General features: G+C 40.9%; 1 protein-coding gene across 2 annotated transcripts in view; it reads left to right on the forward strand.

Moving 5' to 3' along the window:
- atg7 (ATG7 autophagy related 7 homolog (S. cerevisiae)) overlaps nt 1–20,929 on the forward strand; it is a 307,435-nt gene extending 286,506 nt beyond the window's left edge. For both annotated transcript variants that reach the window (XM_060909788.1, XM_060909789.1), the window contains exon 20: nt 20,565–20,929. In XM_060909788.1, coding sequence (XP_060765771.1) covers nt 20,565–20,597 — 33 coding nt within the window. In that variant the 3' untranslated portion in view covers nt 20,598–20,929. The remainder of the gene's footprint in view (nt 1–20,564) is intronic.
- Nucleotides 20,930–25,245: the final 4,316 nt, after the last annotated feature.

Below are 25,245 nucleotides of genomic sequence, written 5' to 3' on the forward strand. Positions count from 1 at the left end.
CAGAAGAATGGAATGATCAATGGTATCAAATGCTGCACTAAGGTCAAGCAACACAAGCAGCGAGACACAGCCCTGATCAGACACCAACAGTAGGTCGTTTACTACTTTAACCAAAGCTGTCTCTGTGCTGTGATGAGGTCTAAATCCTGACTGATACATTTCATGGATGTTACTCCTATGTAAATATGAGCTTAACTGCTGTGCCACAGCTTTTTCAAGGATCTCGGAGATAAAGGGGAGGTTTGATATTGGCCAATAATTGGACAGCTGACAGGGATCAAGGTCAGGTTTTTTAATCAGGGGTTTGATAACTGCTAGTTTAAAGGATTTGGGTACATAGCCAGTCCTAAGAGAAGAATTTATTATTTTTAGAAGCGGTTCAATTACTTCAGGTATTATCTGTTTGAATATACGTGTAGGTAAGGGATCTAGTACACAAGTTGAGGCTTTTGATGCGGAGATTAATGAAAATAATTCAGTTTCTCTAAGGGGAGTAAAACATTCTAATTGCTGATCTGGTACAGTTATATTGTTAACTGTTAACTACAGGGTCACTTGCATTGTCTGACCTTAAATTAGTAGTTTTAATTTTTTGTCGGATATTCTCAATTTTGTCATTAAAAAAATTCATGAAGTCGTTGCTACTGCATACTGCAGGTGTGCATGTGTTGATAGTGGACTTATTCCTGGTTAATTTTGCTACAGTATTAAATAGGAATCTAGGATTATTTTTGTTATCTTCTATTAGAAAGGAGAGAAATGTTGATCTCGCAGCACTAAGAGCTTTTCTATACTTCAGGAAGCTCTCCTTCCATGCTCATTTGAACACTACCAATTTTGTTTGACGCCATTTACATTCCAATTTTCATGTGGCCTGTTTTAAAGTGTGAGTGTCATCATTATACCAGGGTGCTAATTTTTTTGTCTCTGATCAATTTCCTTTTAAGAAGAGCTGCATTATCTAAGGTATGGTGGAACGTTAACTCTAAGCATTCAGTTGCCTGATCAAGTTCTGCAGGGGCTGACAGTGAACCAATCAAAGTTGATAACTCTCGGGGCGTCATGGCTCAGGTGGATAAGGCGCCATACCATAAATCCAGGGACCCGGGTTCGATTCCGACCTGAGGTCATTTCCCGATCCCTCCCCGTCTCTCTCCTGCTTATTTCCTGTCTCTACACTGTCCTATCCAATAAAGGTGGAAAAAGCCCCCAAAAAAGTTGATAACTCTGGGAGATCATTTATAAAGCTCTGTGCAGTAGTTGACGTAAATGTATGTTTAATACAGTAGCGTGGTGAGGTGCATATATTATTACTCAGACATATTTTGAATGAGATGAGATGATGATCTGAGATAACGTCAGACTTTGGAAGTATGACTATATTTTCTACGTTTAACCCAAATGTTAGTATTAGATCGAGGGTGTGACTACCATTATGGGTCGGTCCTATGACATTCTGATTAATCCCTACTGAATCTAAAATGGACACAGATGCTGTTTTCAAAGGGTCTTCTGGGTTATCGAAGTGAATATTAAAATATCCGACAACTAAAGCTTTGTCTAAGGAAATAACCAGATCTGAGATAAAATCTACAAATTCAGAAAGAAACTCAGAATATGGCCCCGGGGGCCTGTTAATAATAAGTAACGGAATTAACTGGGTAGACCTATTTTTCAAGGCTACGTACATTGAGTATGAAGAACTTCAAATGTATTAAATTTATAACCAGGTTTGTGTTTTACACCTAGTTAATCATTATAAATAATCGTGACGCCTCCTCCTCTGCCAGTTAGACGAGGCTGATGTATATAACTGTATCCAGGAGGACTCGCTTCATTTAATGCTATATATTCATTTGGCTTAATTCATGTTTCAGTTAAACAAAGTACATTAAACTCCTGATCGGTAATGAGTTCATTAACCATTAGCGCTTTAGATGTAAGAGATCTAATATTTAATAGCCCCACCTTTAGATCAAAGGTGCTGGCAGCGGCTGTACAGTCAGTATGATCTAATTTTATATTGATTAGGTTACTGGAACAAACTCTCTGAATATTTCTACCTTTTTGTTGAACTCTGGGAACAGACACAGTCTCGATGTAGTGGACCCTGAGTGACGACTGTGCAGCTAGCAGACAGTCGGTTTAGCCTGTTTGTCTGCTCCCTGGCCTTGGCTCTGGATTGTCAGAAATTGTTAAGTCCCAAGTCGTGTTCAAGTTTCTGATGGTTTATGCTGAAGAATTCTGAAGTAGTCCTTCATTATTCCATCCACTTTGTGCAATGAACCAGTTCCACTGGCAGTAAAACAGCCCCAGAGCATGATGATCCTACCACCACCACCAGCTGGTACAGTGTCCCTCTGTACATGGTGGTCATTGTGGCCAAACAACTCAATCTTTGTCTCATCTGACCGTACAGCTTTCCTCCAGAAGACTTTTTCTTTGTCCATTTAGTCCGCTTTAAGCTTGAAGGTGTCAATTTTGGAGCAGGGGGTTATTTCCTGGATAGCAGCCTCTTAGTCCATGGTGATCTGAACTGTAGACAGTGATCCATCATCTTCCAGTTCATGGCAGGGCTGTGCCATGGTAGTTTCCAGGTTGTTTCTGACCATCCAAACCAATTTCCTTTCAGCTGAAGGTGACAGTTTGGGTTTTCTTGAATCAAAGTGGCTTGGCAAATTACTACACCTCACAACAACTTGGATACAATTGTTTGAACTAATCTTGGAATTTGCAGTTGTTTAGAAATGGCTCCAAGAGACATTCTGGAGTTGTGTATATCTGCGATCCTCTTTCTCAGATCTGCACTGAGCTGCTTGGACTTTCCCATTTTACTGTGTGTTAGTCAATCCACTGAGTGCTGTAAACAAACCCTTTTCATGAAGGCACGGAGAAGCTACCAGCTGTAGTCAATCATGATCACTAACAGGAAGTTAATAGACCTCGGCCTTGGCAAGATAAGAGACATCTTGGAAGTTTCAGCACCTCTGAATTAATAATCTGAGCGTATGTAAATTTTTGACCATGTATGTATAATTTTGACCCTGTGTTGATTTCAGAAAACCCAAAGAAAATTAAAACTTGTGTACCAAATTCTAGTGTTTTTTTTTTTAAGATGTATGCTGTACCATCATTCTGCCACAGAAAAAGAACAGTTCAAATAAATTACTGAAAGCCTAATATTGCCATGATATTCATATCCAAGATGGCATTCATGTCACTGTATGTAAACTTCTGACCACAACTGTATATCCACCATCATGGCGGACGCTCATGACGTAGCACGTTTTGATCACGTGGTTGCAAGTCATCTATTGTTCAAAGAGGACTTGAATTCTGCCAGATAATTAGGTTGAAATCTGCAGTCTTTGATTCGCTCACGTCTTCTATCAAACCACATTCTTTATTAACACTTCATTTGTGTCGCTTGTACCATAGGTGTAATCCTGCACTGTCTTTACACTTATTTACATGGACTTTTACCACACGTGCTGTTGGATTTCAGTTTTACTGTTTGATCTATCAGATATATTTACTGTGCAAACAATCTGACAGATTTACTACTATAAGTAATTTGATTTTTTTTTTTTTTTTTTTGGGGGGGGGGTAAGGGTTGTGGTTCAAAAGCAGTTCTCTAAGCTCCTTTGGTTGATCTTGAAATATGCTTTAAATGTTCTAATAGCCAAAACAAATTTCCTAAGAAAGCAATGTGATAGCATGTCGCAGTACTGCGATCATCTATCCCACTTGAAGGGGAGGTTATTCTTCATCTCATCTCATCTCATCTCATTATCTCTAGCCGCTTTATCCTGTTCTACAGGGTCGCAGGCAAGCTGGAGCCTATCCCAGCTGACTACGGGCGAAAGGCGGGGTACACCCTGGACAAGTCGCCAGGTCATCACAGGGCTGACACATAGACACAGACAACCATTCACACTCACACCTACGGTCAATTTAGAGTCACCAGTTAACCTAACCTGCATGTCTTTGGACTGTGGGGGAAACCGGAGCACCCGGAGGAAACCCACGCGGACACGGGGAGAACATGCAAACTCCACACAGAAAGGCCCTCGCCGGCCACGGGGCTCGAACCCGGACCTTCTTGCTGTGAGGCGACAGCGTTAACCACTACACCACCGTGCCGCCCGGTTATTCTTCATAATAAATAAAATAACTAACAAGATGGAAATACGTGATAATTCAGTCTGATACTACATTATCATCTGCGTCACATTCAGCTTTCTGGTACGACTGACCTAGAGGCAGGATGGTACAGCATTCAGTCACACAGTTTTGTTAATGTCGATCAAATACAAGTCCGACTGTGTCCTAAACCACATTGGCATGTCTCAGCAGTGTTACTGAAGAACTGGTTGGCGTTTGAGGCAGATATTTACAGAAAGCCAGGCACCCATTATTTTTTATCTACAGTGCAAAACTAAAGAACAAACCTCAGAAACCGAATATTTTGATTGATCCACTATAACGGAATTTACACTTACTGGCACTTACACTTTATTAGGAACACCCATTCACCTGCTGTTTTATGCAGTTATCTGATCAGCCAATCCGTTGACAGCAGCACAATGCAGATACAAATCAAGAGCTTCAGTTGTATCTAATGTTCATTTCAAACATCAGAACGGGAAAAATTATGATCTCAAAGTGTGACTTTCACTGTGGTATGAGTGTTGGTGCCAGATGGACTGGTTTGAGTGTTTCAGAAACTGCTGATCTCCTGGGGATTTCACACACAACAGTCTCTAGAGTTTACACAGAATGGTGCGACAAACATTGCGTGAGCGACAGTCCTGTGGGTGGAAACGTCTTGTTAATAAGAGAGTTCAGAGGAAAATGGCCAGATTGGTTTGAGCTGCCAGGAAGGATATAGTAACTCATAGCAACTCTTTACAACCGTGGTGAGCAGAAAAGCATCGCAGCATGCAATGGCAGAAGACCACATTGGGTTTCACTCTTAGAATCAAGAACAAGTTCCTATTAGTGGCCGTGAAACGTTGATTTTCATTTTAAAAACTACGGTTTTACAGACCTTAGCCAGGAAGCAGTGTGATCTGTGTTTCCCTGTCCTGTCACTTGGCCTTTTTCCAGTATTTCAGTGAGTCTATGCCCACTGTAGCTTCACGTTCCTGTTCTTGGCTGACAGAAGTGGAATCCAATGTGGTCTTCTGCTGTTGTAAAGCATTTCATTAATGCGAACATTATCTGAATCTCCTGTCATGTACAGTACGTGTGATGATTTTGCGTATTGTGCTGCTGCTGCCACATGATTGGCTGGTTACGTAATTGCATGAATGAATTGCAAGAATGTGTACATGCGTTTCTGATAGTGGTCAGCAAGTGGTACATAGCTAGCTAATTTCATACTGATGTAAAATGATAAGGTATGATTTAAATCCGTAAGGCAGTTGTTCTGTCTTCGATGATCCAACTGAATCTGCTGCAATATGATCGGATTTCAGTTCATAAGGCAACAATAAATAACTGACGACTGAATCTTCTGTGATACAGTGCAATATGATTCAAATTAATGTTATTTACGCATCAATTCACAAATATGAATTATTTTTATATACCTGGTGTTTATCCTTGTTCAATAATCTATTTATAATCAGTTATTATCAGTAATGATCAATTCATTAGCATCGATTGTTGTCTTGATCCATTTCAGTCATTGGAAGTGCAAACTCACTATTACCTTACACAAGTGTTAAGCACTTGTGAGCTGTTGAAGGCAGTCGAAAAGGATGCGTTTTTAAACTGTAGCAAACCAGCAGACACCCAGAATATGACTCGATACATCACTAAACTTAATAAATAATTAATTATTAATAGTTTATTCATATTTCATGATGCCTTGCACATATTTAATCTTTTGGTCATTTCATACAGTACCAGTCAAAAGTTTAGACACCCCTACTCATTCATAGGACTTTGTAGAACAATACTGAAGACATCAAAACTATAAAATAACATATGGAGGGGCGTCGTGGCTCAGGTGGATAAGGCGCCATACCATAAATCCGGGGACCTGGGTTCGATTCCGACCCGAAGTCATTTCCTGATCCCTTCTTGTCTCTCTCTCCCGCTCATTTCCTGTCTCTACACTGTCCTATCCAATAAAGGTGGGAAAAGCCCCCCCCCCCCCCCCCCCCCCAAAAAAAACATATGGAATATAATAATAATGGTTTAATATCAGAGTTTCCACAAATATGGCTCGTCACCTGATATAAAAGCTAAATATACATACTCTACTAATGTTAAAAATCCTAAATACTAATTATTAAACTTGTAATATTAAATATAAAAGATAAGAAAATTTCCTAGCCTGAGATGAAAAAAAACTTCTACTAGAGCAGCGGCTACAATTATCAATATCTTAACGATCTTCTGGCCATTGCAAAAGCAGAAAATACTTTCAGTATGTCAATTGTGCATGAATAATTACTCAAACTTCCACTAGAAAAAAAGAGTTGATTCCCGATTACTTATCACATCAGATCACATAACACCGTTCCATAATTATCAACACCTTTGTCCACAGTTATCGACACTGTTCCACAATTATCAACATCCAGATGATTATTTATAAAAAAAAAATTAGCGGTATGTGGTATTAAGTCAACAAAACATAGTTTTTATTTAAAATTTGTGTTACATAGGCTTATATTTAGTACAAAATATTTTTTATATAAATATATAGATGTCTGTGCTTATGTAAATGAGGAAGTAATTCTAATGTTTGTAAACAAATGAACTGATGATGTTTAACCTGTCAGAAAACCTTTCTGTTCCACTTTCTAAGTATTTCCGGAGATCACATTTTGTTAATCATTCGTTGTTGTTTGTATTAATTTCTAGTTTTGTAGTTTACCAATAAATATCAGCAGGCAATCGACATTGTAACCGCATGAAAATCCAGGTCAAAGGTCACATGGTATTCCTCGAACCAAAATATAAAATGTCTACTGATATTGTAATATGTGGTAGAGATTTACAACAAACTGCAAAAAAATATTTTCTGAATGGAATAGAAAAATCTGAATATTTCAAGCATGTAATTTTTTATATGCTAGGAATTGAATTCTGGTCTAATTCTATTTATTGCAATCGGATTCCAAATACTCTATGAACATTCCATTCTGTTATGAATCAGAAAAAAAGATTATAAATCACAGCATTTTTTTAAAGTACTTTATCTGATTCAACAATATTACATAAAGATCAATCTACAACCCCGATTCCAAAAAAGTTGAACAAAGTACAAATTGTAAATACAAATGGAATGCAATAATTTGTGAATCTCAAAAACTGATATTGTATTCACAATAGAACATGGACAACATACTGTATCAAATGTCGAAAGTGAGACATTTTGAAATTTCATGCCAAATATTGGCTCATTTGAAATTTCATGACAGCAACACATCTCAAAAAAGTTGGGACAGGGACAATAAGAGGCTGGAAAAGTTAAAGGTACAAAAAAGGAACAGCTGGAGGACCAAATTGCAACTCATTAGGTCAATTGGCAATAGGTCATTAACATGGCTGGGTATAAAAAGAGCATCTTGGAGTGGCAGCGGCTCTCAGAAGTAAAGATGGGAAGAGGATCACCAATCCCCCTAATTCTGCGCCGACAAATAGTGGAGCAATATCAGAAAGGAGTTCGACAGTGTAAAATTGCAAAGGGTTTGAACATATCATCATCTACAGTGCATAATATCATCAAAAGATTCAGAGAATCTGGAAGAATCTCTGTGCGTAAGGGTCAAGGCCGGAAAACCATACTGGGTGCCCGTGATCTTCGGGCCCTTAGACGGCACTGCATCACATACAGGCATGCTTCTGTATTGGAAATCACAAAATGGGCTCAGGAATATTTCCAGAGAAAATTATCTGTGAAACCAATTCACCGTGCCATCCGCCGTTGCCAGCTAAAACTCTATAGTTCAAAGAAGAAGCCGTATCTAAACATGATCCAGAAGCGCAGACGTCTTCTCTGGGCCAAGGCTCATTTAAAATGGACTGTGGCAAAGTGGAAAACTGTTCTGTGGTCAGACGAATCAAAATGTGAAGTTCTTTATGGAAATCAGGGACGCCGTGTCATTCGGACTAAAGAGGAGAAGGACAACCCAAGTTGTTATCAGCGCTCAGTTCAGAAGCCTGCATCTCTGATGGTATGGGGTTGCATTAGTGCGTGTGGCATGGGCAGCTTACACATCTGGAAAGACACCATCAATGCTGAAAGGTATATCCAGGTTCTAGAGCAACATATGCTCCCATCTAGATGACATCCCTTTCAGGGAAGACCTTGCATTTTCCAACATGACAATGCCAAACCACATACTGCATCAATTACAGCATCATGGCTGCGTAGAAGAAGGGTCCGGGTACTGAACTGGCCAGCCTGCAGTCCAGATCTTTCACCCATAGAAAACATTTGGCGCATCATAAAACGGAAGATGATACAACAAAAAAGACCTAAGACAGTTGAGCAACTAGAATCCTACATTAGACAAGAATGGGTTAACATTCCTATCCCTAAACTTGAGCAACTTGTCTCCTCAGTCCCCAGACGTTTACAGACTGTTGTAAAGAGAAGAGGGGATGTCTCTCAGTGGTAAACATGGCCTTGTCCCAACTTTTTTGAGATGCGTTGTTGTCATGAAATTTAAAATCACCTAATTTTTCTCTTTAAATGATACATGTTCTCAGTTTAAACATTTGATATGTCATCTATGTTCTATTCTGAATAAAATATGGAATTTTGAAACTTCCACATCATTGCATTCCGTTTTTATTTACAATTTGTACTTTGTCCCAACTTTTTTGGAATCGGGGTTGTATAACAGTTGTAAATGTCACTTAATTCCACAGGGTGTCGATAATGGTGGACACTGGTGAACGTGATCACTATTATCGACACCTCACGTGACTTCTCAAACGCACGTTTAGATACAAAATGGCGACTGTCAAATGAAAGCATAAGAAACAAAGTAGGTTTCAACAAGGACATCATGAAATATCGGTGAATTTGAGAAGTAAAAGCATGTCCATGATCTTTCCACCATGCTTACCTGCGATGATGACGTCCGGGTTTTCCTCAACTTGCTGATCGTGATTAAAAAAAAAAAATCCATCTCAGGTCACGAGCTGTGTGATCAGACGACAAGATCAAAAGCCGAGAGAGGTCTTCCGGTTGATTGATTAACCAATAATAACTGTTGTAACCAAAACTCACCTTTGTAAAATTGTTTTTTATTGGTAAATCTGAAAAGGTGTCGGTAATTATGGACTGTCGATAATTGTAGCCACCGCTCTTCTAATGGTAATTATACTGAGAAAGTTGGACTAGATTGCTAATTATTACTGTTGTTTGCACAACAGTTTCTAAGGATTTCATACATTGAATTAAAATGTTTAAAAAAAAAAATACATTTCGTGTTTTAGATTCTTCAAAGTAGCCAGCGTTTCCCTTAATGATGCTTCGCACACTATTGACATTATCTTAACCAGCTTCATGAGGTAGTCACCTGGAATGCTTTTCAATTAACAGGTGCCTCGTCAAAAGTTAATTAGTGCAATTTCTTGCCTTCTTAATGCGTTTGAGATCAAACAGTAAATAGGAAATAATAAAAATACAGTAAAATAGTCCTATAACACAACTGCAGTAATCCATATTATGTCAAGAACCGCTCAACTAAGTAAAGAGAAACAGCATCCATCATTACTTTAAGACATGAAGAAGTGTCTTTTAATTAATAAAAATAAAGAAAAACCATTGAATTAGAAGGTGTGTCCAAACTTTTGACTGGTAGTGGATATAATGGTGCGTTTGCAGTTAACAGGTTGTTTATTGAGGATTGGGTGATTAGTGTGATTTTAATGATGATAACTGATCAGATATAAATCAGAGTATGATGTTTGTGATTACTGTGGGACTAAAAGTCCTTTTACTCCACTACCATCCATAAGGCAACCAAATTCCACAGAATGTTCGTTAAGGGGAGGGTTGATAGTTATTGTGTAGTTTTAATTGTGCATTAATCTATTCTCTACAATGGAATAGTTTTTATGGTCATTAGAAGAGGGAAAATGTATCGTGTTTGTGATAATGGTTTGAAATTCTTGGTTATTTGTTGATCATTTCCTTTTGATTTTGTTTTTTGGAGTGCTCCTGTTTTCCATCTCATAAAACTTTAGGTGTAAAAGTGGAGCGCACATGTCAAAACATAATGAAAATCAGTGTTATCTTCCAAGTGTACCATTAACGTTAGCACATCACATTACTCACCGCTGGCTGTACAGAATGAAGAAAATCTCAGCCGTATTGTACTTTTCCTTTCAGTAATCATTTTACAACCTACGCTCCAGACTAAAGCACAGCACGGTGTTCTGGGTGTCATTACAAAAAAAAAAAAGATAATACAAACAGAAAACAGATTTTCTCCATCATGCAGATGAGCTTTTCTTCATCCCATTTCCGTGGACTATTATTTGAAATTAATGTTCCATTTGGAGATCTCCTAATGGCTTATTCAGTTTTATTACACCCACTAGACTGTCTGCTTTTCACACATTAACACACACAAAAAAAAATCCCTTTCTTTATCACCTTGATTATCTGTTCTGGTGAGATTTCCATCAGTTTTCTTGTTTGATATGAAATCTTGGTGCTGGCTCGGTTCTTAGACATAATTTAGAGACTCGCATTAGGAATGATCAAACCAGCCACACTTAAGAGTGAGGAGAAAAGTCCTGATAACACTTACTTTGTAAAAGTTACCTTTTAATACTTAACAGTTAATTGTTAGTTTATGGTTGTTAAAACGGGTGGCACGGTGGTGTAGAGGTTAGCACTGTTGCCTCACAGCAAGAAGGTTCTGGGTTCGAGCCCAGCGGCGGATGAGGGCCTTTCTGTGTGGAGTTTGTATGTTCTCCCCGTGTCTGTGTGGGATTCCTCCGGCTGCTCCGGTCCAAAGACATGCAGGTTAGGTTAACTGGCGACTATACAGTAATTGCCCATAGGTGTGAGTGTGCAGAAAGGACCTGGCCACCCTACTGCTGCAGTTCTGACCAAGTCAACCAAACATGGTTCACCTCAATCCCGGTCGGGTTCGGCAGTGACGACAACGAGTTATTAAAACAGTTTGCGTAGGTTATGTATTGTGTTACCACTTTTGACTAACGCCATGGAGGTGTCGGTTTTGAACATGACACAGCAGAAGCAAACACACCGACTCCATCCATTTGTCCCATCTTCTGTTTTTGTCTTCAGCTTAAAAAAAAAACTTATGTCATTAGTTTGCTAATCAGACCAGAGAGGGTAAATAAAAAAAATGAAATTAAAAATCTATCAAAGTTTGTGAAAACTCACTTTATGAGCTAGTCTCTGACCCAATGAGCTGCCTGAAGGCTAAATCGTTTACGTAAATTCATGTAATGTGCTACAAACCATCTTTTCAAAATTGCAGTCAGTGTAGTTTGGATCTGTTTGACCTGACAGAGAATATAAAATGGTGTATTACTACGACTTGCAGTCATCTATATTTGTAAGGAAGAAAAAGAAGCAGTCGTGACCGTTTTAAAATGGGCGGCACGGCGACGTAGTGGTTAGCACTGTCACCTCACAGCAAGAAGGTTCTGGGTTCGAAACCAGCAGCCGACGGGGGCCTTTCTGTATGGAGTTTGCATGTTCTCCCCGTGTCTGCGTGGGTGTGCTCTGGTTTCCCTCACAGTCCAAAGACGTGGTTTGGTTAACATGGGGTGGCCTTGGGCTGAAGTGTCCTTGAGCAAGGCACCTAACCCCCAACTGCTCCCTGGGCACTGTAGCATGGCTGCACACTGCTTTGGGTATGTGTGTGTGCACATACAGCCTAGGTCACAACCGGATGTACGATTTTTTGGCTGTGCGATTTTTGGCGTTTCCCAAATCGCTGTGTTTTTTTTTTTTTTTTGTTCGTGGAGAAAGACGTACGTTGGCCGTAAGTTTGTCTTGCAACCTGAAAAAACGTAAGCGCCCGTAGAGTTTGTTTGACATGACAAAGAACCTCTGCGGCCGGTCTACGGCTCGAAAATCAGCACGTCACACGCGCGCCCTCCGTGCGTTTCTTGCGTTTTTTGCACGTAGACCGGCCGTAGGAGCACGTACGGCCGGTTGTGACCGAGGCTTACATGCGTTCACTGCTTCAGATGGGTTAAATGCAGAGGACAAATTTCACTATGCGTTAATCTCCTCCCACCTCTAAAAACATACCATTAGGTGGACTGACTCTAAATTTCCCTGAGGAATGAAAGTCTTAGGTGTGTGTCTGAAGCACTGGGAGGGACTAGAAGAAATTAAGTGAGATGTATTCCTGCCTCATACCTATCCCTGGGATAGGCACCGGATTCGCCGCAGCTGCAAAATACGCTCACAATATGTTTGACGTTAACTGCACTTGGGACAGCCTAGTAAATGCACTCTGCATGAGGTGCAAATTATAATGTAAAAGGTTGTTGTAAAATGATGGAAAGATCAACCACACAGCCATTAAACTGTGACTCCTGTTACGTTTTTATGTCAAGAAAGTCCTGTCTGAGGTCTTGAATTCTGGTACGGTGCTGTACTGGTTAGCACCGTCATCTCACAGCAAGAAGGTTCGAGGTTCGAACCTCACAACCGACGGGGGCCTTTCTGTGTGGAGTTTGCATGTTCTCCCCGCGTCTTTGTCAGTTTCCCCCGGGTGTTCCAGTTTCCCCTACAGTCCAAAGACATGCAGGTTAGGTAGAATACCCAGCCACTGGGGTTACACAAGCCAGTGCATGCTTAGTGCTGGTCCCAAGCCCGGATAGATTGGGTAGAGTTGGGTCAGGAAGGGCATCCGGTATAACAAACCTGTGCCAAATCAAAGATGAAGCTCATGATGATCCGCTGTGGCGACCCCTAATGGGAGCAGTTGAAAAAAGAATAATAATTTATGAAGTAATGGGTGATATTTCCGATAAAACACCACCAAGCGTCTCTGAGATTTTACCTGCAGAGACAGAAGAACTGTAGCAGGAAGAAATGAATGAAAAAAAAATATCCAACCTGCATCAGTTATTCCAGAAAACAGTGCACCTGTAACAGTGGCTCCACAGCTCCAAGCGGCGTGCATGGCACACGTACGCCAGCTTTTGGGAGGTAGAGAAAATCACATGCAAAACTGCCCACTGTTAATTTCCCAAGCTCTACTTATCTCATTAGCTATTTGTGAATTGTTTTTTTTTTTTTTTTAAAGAATGATGCCTTTTATATCTGTTCATCATTATATTTTAATGTTGTGGAATTTCAAACCAAGTTAGTTCCTTTTAACTGTTACATCATAACTGCTATAAACAGTCATTTCATAACCAGCTTCCCTTTTCCCTCTTTCTTGAAGAATAAGACAAAAATAGAGTTTGTCATGTTATCAAGAAACCACAAAGCACTCTGATCAGATTATAGTCCTGTGTTGAAAAACTTAAGGAACAGTTTTACGGACTGTAGACTTCTTCCAAAAAAAATCGTCACCATATCTACAATTACACACAGTTTTATCTTGTTTATATGAAGCATCTACTATAGAAGTCCTTGCATAACAAGCTTGTTACTATAGAAGCAACAAGATCAACTTACGTATCCCCCCCCGCTCTCACTTATATCAGAATGCAAGCAATCGAAGGAATAGGACACTTATTATGAATGTTGACTTCAACAAAGAATGAACCCTGAAACAAGTAAATAAAGAGCAGTGTCTCTCCCCAGGGATTTCAAATAGCATCCTGGTAAACTGTCATTTTGAAATAGCATTTTGCTTCTTGAAATAGCGTCAAAATCCACCCTATATGTTTCGTACATACATTCAGTCGGTAAACAGGAAGTCAAATGTGCGACAGACCTGAAAACGGTATACACGGTATAGAACCCCAAGCTGAAGTTTGGTACCAAATATCAAGCAGTTGTGATTTGTAGTTGTTGAGAAAAATGTGAAGAAAATTTTGCAAATCCACCCTGTACTGTATGTTTCATAAATACATTCAGACGGTAAACAGGAAGTCGATGTGTGACAGACCTGAAAACGATATACACTGTATAGAACCCCAAGCTGATGTTTGGTACCAAGTGGCTATGATTTGTGGTTGCTGAGAAAGAGGCTGTTTTGGATGGACGGAAATACGGAGATACGAACGGACAGAGGTAAACCAGTGTATCCCCATCCTTCGGAGCAGGGGTATAATAACATACGAGAATGAGCATGTTATTATGTACCTGCTGGAACTGCTGTCGAAGCTGCTGTGACAGCAAATCAGTCAACACCTTCTGAGCAATCAAAATCAAGAATAGGACAACGCTGGTACACACAGTTTTACCTGCAGTGCATCATCCTGGATACTGTTCCACCTCACATATTTATCATGTCCAATTACTGCCCCATGAGAGCACACGTAATTATAGTCTGCATAATTATAATCTTCCAGGAATGAACTGAGAGCTGTGATCTCACAACCACAAAGTGGAGGAAAGCTGAGAGGCCACACAGTGTGCACGTTTACTGTAAGAGCTGCCGATGTGTCACATTGTGAGCAGAACTGCATAAACCTAACCTCTGAAAAGTGTCTCACGCTTTCTGATGATGAGTTGTAGATATCTAGACTTCAAACAGGAAACTGGTGATAGTCATACATCTGGACTAACCAGAAAAAACCCACAGACCTTTAACCCAGGTCACAGAATCTCACACACACTATATATTTATGGAGAATCTCTTCTAATCTCTCCTCATAATGCACCATTACCCATAGAGTCTGTGTTGTTCTGCCTCTGAGCCAGAATTGATGTCCATGTAAAAGGGACAGGGGTGTGATGTTTTTTACATTTGACGTTCTTCTTTTTGAAACCGGTGTGAATGCAAATGTCTGATAGGATATACAGCCCCAATTCCAAAAAAAAGTTGGAACGCTTGGTAAAACATAAATAAAAACCAAAATGCAAAGATGTGCAAATACTTTTTGACAAATATTCAGTTAAATGCAATACAAAGACAATATATTTAATGTACAACCTGATCAACTGTATTGGTTTTATATATATATAATATGCTCATTGTGAATTTGATGCCTGCAACATGTTCCAAAAGCATTTAGGACAGGGGCAACAAAAGACTGGGAAAGTTGTGGATTGTGGAGCTACGTTAAATTTCCCCCTAGTTGTGTATGGTGCTCTGCGATGGGGATGGCATCCCAGCCAGGGTGTATTCTGGCCTTGTGCCAGGTGGTGCAACAAAAACGCATTCATCCTATTGTCCAGGGATCTCAAGTTTGAATCCTGGCAAATCACAGCCATCTGTGGCTGGGAGTCCAAAAGAACAAAATTTGCCATGCTCTCTGTGTGTGACAGATGGCACTCTCTCTCCCCTGTCAATCAGAGTGACACTAGGCAAACATGGCATCTGTGTGCTCTTGTATGTGGAAGAGGGCAAATGCAGTGGTGCTTGAAAGTTTGTGAACCCTTTAGAATGTTCTATATTTCTGCATAAATATGATGGTTTAAGAACAATGTTTCTTAATGATTGCAAGGAATTTAGGGATCTCACCATCGACAGTCCACAATATCATCAAAAGATTCAGAAAATCCAGAGAAATCTTGCACATAAGAGGAAAACCAACATTGAACAACATCATGGCTTCATAGTAAAAGAGTGCAGGTGCTAAACTGGCCTGCCTGCTTCCCATTGAAAATGTGTGTCCGCATTATCTCATCTCATTATCTCTAGCCGCTTTATCCTTCTACAGGGTCGCAGGCAAGCTGGAGCCTATCCCAGCTGACTACGGGCGAAAGGCGGGGTACACCCTGGACAAGTCGCCAGGTCATCACAGGGCTGACACATAGACACAGACAACCATTCACACTCACATTCACATCTGCGGTCAATTTAGAGTCACCAGTTAACCTAACCTGCATGTCTTTGGACTGTGGGGGAAACCGGAACACCCGGAGAAAATGCAAACTCCACACAGAAAGGCCCTCGCCGGCCCCGGGGCTCGAACCCAGGACCTTCTTGCTGTGAGGCGACAGCGCTAACCACTACACCACCGTGCCGCCCTGTCCGCATTATGAAGCGCAAAATATGATAACAGTGACCCCAGACTGTTGTGCAACTGAAGTTGTATATCAAGCAAGAATGGGAAAGAATTTCACTTTCAAAACTTCAGTAATTAGTGTCCTCAGGTCTCAGATGCTTACTGAGTGTTGTTAAAAGAAAAGGTGATGTAGCACAGTGCCCCTGACCCAACTTTTTTGGAATGTGTTGCAGGCATCAAATTCAGAACGAGTGAATATTTACAAAAAACAATAATGTTTATCAGTTTGAGCATTAAATATCTTTTCTTTGTATTGTATTTAATTGAATGTAGGTCAAAAAATTTTTCAAATCAGTGCAATCTGTTTTTATTTGCATTTTACCCAGCGTCCCAACTGGTTTAGAATTGGGGTTGTAGATAATAAAGTATGCAGTTTGATAATCTAATCAATCAGCAAAATCAGAATGTGCTTCAGGTTTTATCATGATAATTTATGTAAAATGTGATCTCAATGTTATTAGGCCACAGTTACACTAGCAGAGAAGTATGTAAGGAGTAAAACACAATGGATTTGATTATTTTCCAATAATAGCGCATCCTGAAGTGTTCTATTCCTCTTATACTACACCAAGTTGCCAAAAAAACTTCATTTAATAAATGAATGTCAAATCATACTTTTTAACTATTTCAATCCAAAAAAACACAGCTTGCCACATTGCTGAGAAGCCACAGAACCCTTAGAGTTTTACCTCTGATTGTTACAAAGTGCTGACACTGGAGATTTATTTTAAAAAAATAAAAAACAAACTACATAATCTCCTCAAAGAAAACTTCACCACAATAACAATTGTGCTTTTTTTTTTTTTTTTGTCAGTGGCCCAAGTGTTTTAGAGCAACAAGCATCCACCATAAAAGTCCCTGTGAATAAAGCACTGGTATAGAAAATGAATCAATAGCTTCTGACCAATCAGAATTGAGAATTCAGCAGCACTGTGGTGTAATAATCAAATATACCATGCACTGAAAGGCCCCAATTGAAATTATGGATTCTCTGAGGTGACTGGCTTAGTACTATTTTCTGAAAGGCGCAGCCCCGTCACCTCAGAGAATCCATAATTCCCAGTGCCTCTCAGTGCATGGTATATTGGTTTATATCCCTCATCAAAAACTTCCAAACTAAAAGTGTTAAGATTAAATCTCGGCATAAACTCACTGCAGGCAGCCATGTTTGTTGTTTGCCAGAGCGACCTTCGACCTGCGCATGTGTAATGTACCGTGCTATCGCCTGCCTCGCTCAGCATGGTCATGATTCATAGATCTACACGCAGAAATGCTCACGGAGCCACAGCTGTGACTTGAGTTGGCCGTAGAGCTGGAAATTGAGACGTCAGTTCATGGTATATCCAGGATATACCATGACTCACTCAGACCATATCCTTTTTTTTTTGATGTCACAATGCAATCAATGGTGGAATTATGTCACGTGAGCCATCCTTGGCCAATCCCTGCACGGGATTTTTTTGATGAGGGAGATAATGTTCATTATTACACACTGCTCACAGTGGAGTGCTATATAGACCTGACTGAAGCTGAAGTCTGGCAGGCTTTAGGCCTGTTGCTACAGCCAGCTGGTGTGTGTGTGTGTGTGTGTGTGTGTGTGTGTGTGTGTGTGTTGTGTCAGCCTGCCGGGATGCCATTGCAGTCTGATCCAAACTATGCTGAGTGTTTCTGGAGCAGGAATGTGTGGAATTTTCTAGCGTCAGCGTGGCAGCAGTGTGTTTGACACTAAGCTGTACAGTCAGTTGTGAGTGTGTGAGAGTGAATTTTAGTCACAGGCCTCTATCACTTCCTAAAAGAAAAACAGCACAGAATGTCTTCTTCTCCCTCTCCTCTTTCTCTCTCACACATGTATCTGTGAAGTTCTTTTTTCTGACTTTGGCTAAAACTTCAAAGTGCACGCTCTGCTCTGAGCCAATGTGTTTGTGTTGTGTGTGTAAGGGGTTTTTTGGTCGGCATTTATTAGCATGTCAATGACACTCGGCAGCTTTTGACAGCCAGGTGTGCTGTATGGGGGGGAAAAAAGATTTCCTTTTACAAAAGCAGCCACACATCAATCACACACCCAGCTTCTCCAAACTCCAACTGCATACAACAGCTGCAGTTTGCTCTCGAGTCTGACACAAAGACAAACGGCTGATTCACACCCGGGCACACGGTCTCGCACACAATAAAGCCTCGTCTTTCAAACAGAAATTGGATCCATTAAAGACAAAAATAGTTTTACGATTTAGCAATTTCCATCCTATTTAACTATCACTAGTTCGACATCATCGCTCATCCTTTCTCATTCTCTCTGTCCACTTTCTCAAGTATGTCAGCTGGTCAAGTTTGTGTGTGACCAGTTGGTGGTGATCAGTATAGCAGGCTCCACCCTGTACTTCCTGGATTGGCATTAGGGACGGGAAGATTCACTATATTTTGAGTATATTATTAGTAGAGACCCTATGGTTTTATTATTTAGAAATGTGACCAATAATGTGGGGAAGCCATGGCCTAATGGTTAGAGAAGCAGCTTTGGGACCAAAAGGTTGGTGGTTCAATTCCCTGGACCAGCTGGAATGGCTGAAGTGCCTTTGAGCAAGGTACCTAACCCCCAGCTGCTCCCCAGGCTGCTCTGGGTATATTGTACGTCACTCTGGATAAGAGCCTCTGCTAAATGCCTGTAATGTAAGAATATTTAAGCAATAATTGTATATCTAGATTCCTCCTCTCTAAACTGTTTCTCAAGTCCGTCATCTCCACTGCTGTCAGTTGTCAATTCATGGCAAGTCTTGCGTGTTCAAGCGCATGAATGGGAGTCATGGTTCCAACAGGATTTCAAAATAGAAGTCCCTTCTCGCACTGTAGTCACATGGAGGAGGAAGAGCTCGCGTATTGAAATGCATCGCATCATATTCTTTTGCATCGTATCATATTGAATCACATTAGGGGTGAATTGTATTGTATTGCATTAGTAGTTGCTTCATACGTTTCTTTCATGTATCAGATCATTGGCAGAGTTTCAACTGCCAATGATCTGATACATGAACTGGGTGGAACTGGGTGGGTTTTTTTGTTTGTTATTTTACTGCAGAAACCAAGGCCAGTTTTAGTTCCTGAAATATGTTTAGTCCCTGCTCTGGATCCAGGTTCAGGAACTGTTCCAAAGATCTCAATCACTGATTGATTGATCAAACACAAGCTTTCTCTGAGATGTCGTGGCACAAATGGTAGATTTCTTTCATCGTAATCAGACTTGTAAACAGGCTCAAACAGGCTTTTTTTCTCTCGATTAACAGTTCATCATCATCTCCCTTATCCAGCACTGTTGCCAGGTCAGGGTCCATGTGGACCCTATTGATCCACATGTCATATTAATTGGAGCATAGTTTTACACTGGTGGTGTAGTGGTTAGTGCTGTCGCCTCACAGCAAGAAGGTCTGGGTTCGAGCCCAGCAGCCGACAGGGGCCTTTCTGTGTGGAGTTTGCATGTTCTCTCCGTGTCCGCGTGGGTTTCCTCCGGGTGCTCCGGTTTCCCCCACAGTCCAAAGACATGCAGGTTAGGTTAACTGGTGACTCTAAATTGAGCGTAGGTGTGAATGTGAGTGTGAATGGTTGTCTGTGTCTATGTGTCAGCCCTGTGATGACCTGGCGACTTGTCCAGGGTGTACCCCGCCTTTCGCCCGTAGTCAGCTGGGATAGGCTCCAGCTTGCCCGCGACCCTGCACAGGATAAGCGGTTACAGATAATGGATGGATGGATAGTTCTACACTGGATGCCTTTCATGCTGCAACGCTCCCATTTCTGGGCTTGAGAAACAAACACCTATGGTCAGAGTCAGCAGTTAACCTAACCTGCATGTCTTTGGACTGTGGGGGAAACCGGAGCACCCAGAGGAAACCCACGCGGACACGGGGAGAACATGCAAACTCCACACAGAAAGGCCCTCGCCGGCCACAGGGCTCGAACCCAGACCTTCTTGCCATGAGGCGACAGTCAGTGCTAACCACTACACCACCGTGTAGTGGTTAGCACTGACTTTTTATTCAATATAAAAAATGTTAACATGCCATTTTTAACATCTGTTAATTAAAAGTTGTATTTGAATGTTAAAATATTTTAGAGGCTGATGAAGGAACAGTTATTTACAGCTACTATAACACATTTGATACCAGGTGCTAACTTGTTTTGTGGACATTCCACAGTGTTTAATGTAACTATAAATAGATAATAACTTTTTTCAGTTTTATTAAAATAGTAATTCATGAACTTCACATCGGGCTGCATTCCACCCTCCCGTCGTGGATTATTTGCTATAACAGCGCACCCTGTCATGGTTTATTCTTTACATATGCTATCCAGCAGAACGTAAACACATGCTCTCATAACATACATCATTATCTTTTTTCTGTTTTGTATTCCAGATCTGGGACATGAGTGATGATGAAAGTATTTGAAGATGGATCCACAGACCTGAACCTGACGCAGCTCAGCACTCGACTCCTCAGCCAGCCTGCATGATTTACCAAAAGTTTGGGAACACTCGGATGGAGCTTAACAGACATTCTGTTCAGCATAACGAGCTGATATGGATCCAACACTCACACATTAAAGAAGAAAAACAACAGTTCTGTTTATGTGAGAGATTCCGATACAGTCCTGTTGTCCACAACCAAAATAAGGTGTTTACTGTTTGTTTACTCAAGTGTTAAAATCCTTAGCGTCTGTCATGAGCAGTTAATAAATATAATCTCTCTCGTGTCTCTCCAAATAAACTCCTTTTAACGTGTGTTTGTTTACATTTTTTAAAAAAATCTTCAAAAAATGTATCCAGTAGGTTTAAATATACCGTGTAGGTCATGTGTGCATGAATCCAGGCATTAGGCACAGTTCATGTGCTCATAAACTGAACTAGAAATCCTGAAACAATTTAAAAATAAATTTATCTCGCTCTATTTGGAAATCAAAACCCGGAAGTAAATTGTGTTTCATTTCTTCTGTGATGCTTGCTTACTCTTCCTCTGGCCGTATTAACAGCGTCAGTCCTGTCAGTGATGCATCACATGCTGTTTTAAATGACCACACAGGTGACTGAGGTCTGCTGATATTACAGTGTCCCACTGGTCCATCAGCTCGGAACTGAAGCACAAAAGACAACCTCAGATTCTGACTAACATCTGTCCAGGTGTGCAATAAGGCACTACTACTGATGGATGTAGCTAGATTTTGTCTTGTCAGTGTCTAATTCTTGAATTTTCTGTAACAGCAGCGAAAGCTCTGGATGTAGCATAAATCGTAGGTTTCACGCATTAATCCTGATGTTATTGTTTCTATCGTAACAGATAGACACATACAAAAGATGCACCACATAACGTCAATCTAATAATACAGCACCAGTCAAAAGTTTAGACGCCCCTACTCATAGTTTTTTCTGTATTTTGACTATTTTCTACACTAGAACAAAACTGAAGACATCAAAACTATGAAAGGGTTAAAATATATTTCCTATTTTAGATTCTTCAAAGTAGCCAGCGTTTACCTTGATGATGCTTTGCACACTATTGGCATTATCTTAACCAGATTCGTGAGGTCGTCACCTGGAATGTATTTGAATTAACAGGTGCCTCGTCAAAAGGTAATTAGTGCAATTTCTGATCTTCTTAAAGCATCTAAGATCAAACAGTAAATAATAAAAATACAGTAAATCGGCCTATTCCATAATTGTAGTAATCCATACTAAATAGACTGACGAAAGTCTCTTTGTCCTTTTGTCAATTGAAGGTCATTTTGCTGAACAAAATGGGGGGGAAACCCCTGTCAATTTTCATGATAATTTTCATGATTTTTTTTTTCAGAGTTCTAAGTGAGTGAGTGAAAAAAAATATCCCGTTTTTCATGGATCATTCCGGTTCAGTGATCCAGATCAGCACCATAGGAACTTAATTCAGCCCAGAGGTATTCTTCATGTGAAATTTGTTGATGGCTGATTTGAAAACTGAGGGAGAAATAGTGTCCTAAAAAAATGCTCGGAGAATAATAGATAAAAATTTAAATAAAATATATAATAAAGTAGAACCCTGCACTCCCGCGGGACCCGACGCAAAGCAGTGCGGCGTGGGACAAATTTTGAAAGCTCATTGCGGGCGCGGGCAGGAGGGGGAGTGCACAGTGCGGGCGCGGGCGGGAGAGGTGATAAGCTGCAGTCCCGCTAACTAAAAACGTGTTTAAAATAAAATTTATAAATTATTACTTTATGTCTCGTATATAATTTGTGCTGGATATTTTATTTGACAGGGCGGCACGGTGGTGTAGTGGTTAGCACTGTCGCCTCACAGCAAGAAGATCCAGGTTCGAGCCCCGTGGCCGGTGAGGGCCTTTCTGTGCGAAGTTTGCATGTTCTCCCCGTGTCCGCGTGGGTTTCCTCCGGGTGCTCCGGTTTCCCCCACAGTCCAAAGACATGCAGGTTAGGTTAACTGGTGACTCTAAATTGACCGTAGGTGTGAATGTGAGTGTGAATGGTTGTCTGTGTCTATGTGTCAGCCCTGTGATGACCTGGCGACTTGTCCAGGGTGTACCCCGCCTTTCACCCGTAGTCAGCTGGGATAGGCTCCAGCTTGCCTGCGACCCTGTAGAACAGGATAAAGCGGCTAGAGATAATGAGATGAGATTTTATTTGGCATTAATAAAAACATTTTAAGATGCCTAAATTTGCGGATGTGGTCTAATCTCGTGTACGTTTCCGATTCCTTTCCGCTCTTCCGTGTTTGAGATCTCCGATCATGGCAGAAGAGCAGAGCTCCTCTAGTGAAGCTCACAGTGCTTCAGAAGTAAGTGCTGCTTTAAAAAGAGGTACATTTACCGTTAAAAAGTCGAGTATTAGTCCTAAGTATTAAAAAGTATTAACTAGTATTAAAAAGGACTGTGTATCGCACAGATTGTTCAATTTAAAGCTAGAAATAGACAGTGTATAATCTGAGGAGCTGGTTGTGGTTGCGCAACACTTCATATGAGAGGAGAATAAAATCGCGGTTGGAATCATAATGCCACAGACTCGGAAGTGGGAGTGGGAGTGCGCAAAGCGAGAGCTGTCAATCAAAGCGAGAGCTGTCAATCATGAGCGCATGCAGCGCTCAACTTGGAATGTGTCAGCAGAATGTCAGAGTTTAAACAATAAACTTACAATAAATGAAGGATCGGTCAGTGGAAAGCTCAGCATGTTTAATTCCCCAAGCCAATGACAAGAACTTTTGTGAGAAATAACGCGAACGTCTGCATCATGCGGGATTTACGGGCGGGAGCGGGACAAAGTATGGCAGGCGCGGACGGGAGTAGGACTGAAAATCATAATTCTTTGCGGGAGCGGGACTGAAAATTCTGTCCCGTGCAGACCTCTAGTAGAAAGATCCTGAGCAACAGTTTGCACTACTGCTGCTAGCACAAATTATGTCAAGAACCACTCAGCTAAGTAAAGAGAAACAGTCCATCATTACTTTAAAACAAGTATTTTAATTAATAAAATAAAGAACTAGATAGAACTTGACGCCAACGGTGTCGATGGGGATGCCTCCGCCTGGCAGACTACACGCCTTATTAAGTTGTGACTTGGGGATGGACATTTGACCTTACAGTGACCTTGACCTGGTGAAATTACGTGTCAGCCTTGGAGATATTGTGTTCACAAGGTTTTCAGACAGACATTTGACCTCACAGCACGGGCGATTGCTCTAAGACAGCGAGGGAGGCTCAGCCTCCTCTAAAAATGACGAACATCATGTAGGATGAATTGCACTAGGCTTGTTATAGCCGACCTTATAACCTGGGTGCGATTTGCTGGGGGGGATGGTGGGGATCATCCCCCTCTCTGTTTTTTATCTCTGCTGAAAAAAAAATCCTCGGGGACAACCGTCAATAAAACAAACAAACCAAAAAAAAAAGTTGACATGACAGGCATGTTGTGACAGTTTTCTATGGTCTACATTGCACTCACTTTCAAAATGACCCGAAGTGGCAGCTTTGATGTTCACGAACGTCCCCAGCAAATAGATACATTGTAGATAATAACAATATCCAGAGTGTGAACGTGGATTTAGCGCCATGAATCACATCCTTACTGATGAGCGCAACAGAATGAATGTGTATCCGCACTGACAGCCTTCTTTTCCTCGCTGTCAATGGGCCAGACGTGCGTTCCTTCCCTGCTGAGAAATTCGCAGAAATGTGGATTAAAGAAGGGCGAAACGCGGCGGATAGCGCACCGACGGGAAAGCAGAAAAGGCCACATGAACTGCGCCATCAGAGCAAACTGTTCATTTAGTATTCATGTATTTCAGTGATTTTCGAGTCCATTTAATCCGGAGGGAGAGAAACATCACAGCAACGCGACAAGCAATACGAACTTTGTTGTGTGTTAGTGTTCGTGTATTTAGTCAGAGAGATAGGAAGATGAATTTACTATCTCTGGTTTAGTGTTCGTTTTCATTTAGTGTTATTCATTTGATATCATCGGATGTTATTGAGCCGTTAGCCTATTGTTACCTTAATTTTGTGACGTTTCATGATTAAAAAAAAAAAACATCCCCCCTTCTGGTTTTTTGACAAATCACACCCTGCTTATAACATTGCTATTTCAGATCCAGAATCATATGTGCTCAACCCACTACAGTGTGAAATCATTCCGTTATAACTTTCCCCAGTTCGCCTAATGTGTGCGTGAGTTTTTCCCCCTCGTGACAGCGCGATGCAGCCCAGCCTCCGTGGACTTCAATGGCATTTGGGAGCTATCCGCTTTTCAATATCAAAATGCAAGACGGTTATTGGACAAATACTGCGAAAACGCCCGCCCCACGGACTCCCAGCCTCACAGTGGGAGGGACATGGCAAAGCTTTCCGCGAGGAGACTGGTGATTGGTGAAAGCGGACGGATATTTTCTTTGATTGACAGCTCGTTTCAAATAGACAGGCAGCGGTGAATCTCAGTTCAGTCCCATGCGGATTCGCAAGTGCTGTGGTGTATTGTAAGAGATCAGCTTCCATTTCCATTTCATTCATTACATACGGTTTCTACCAGCTTTTTTAGTTTGTATATATTTTCATTGTAAATAAAGT

Source organism: Neoarius graeffei, chromosome 26 (genome assembly GCF_027579695.1).
Source record: "Neoarius graeffei isolate fNeoGra1 chromosome 26, fNeoGra1.pri, whole genome shotgun sequence".
Lineage (NCBI taxonomy): Eukaryota > Metazoa > Chordata > Actinopteri > Siluriformes > Ariidae > Neoarius > Neoarius graeffei.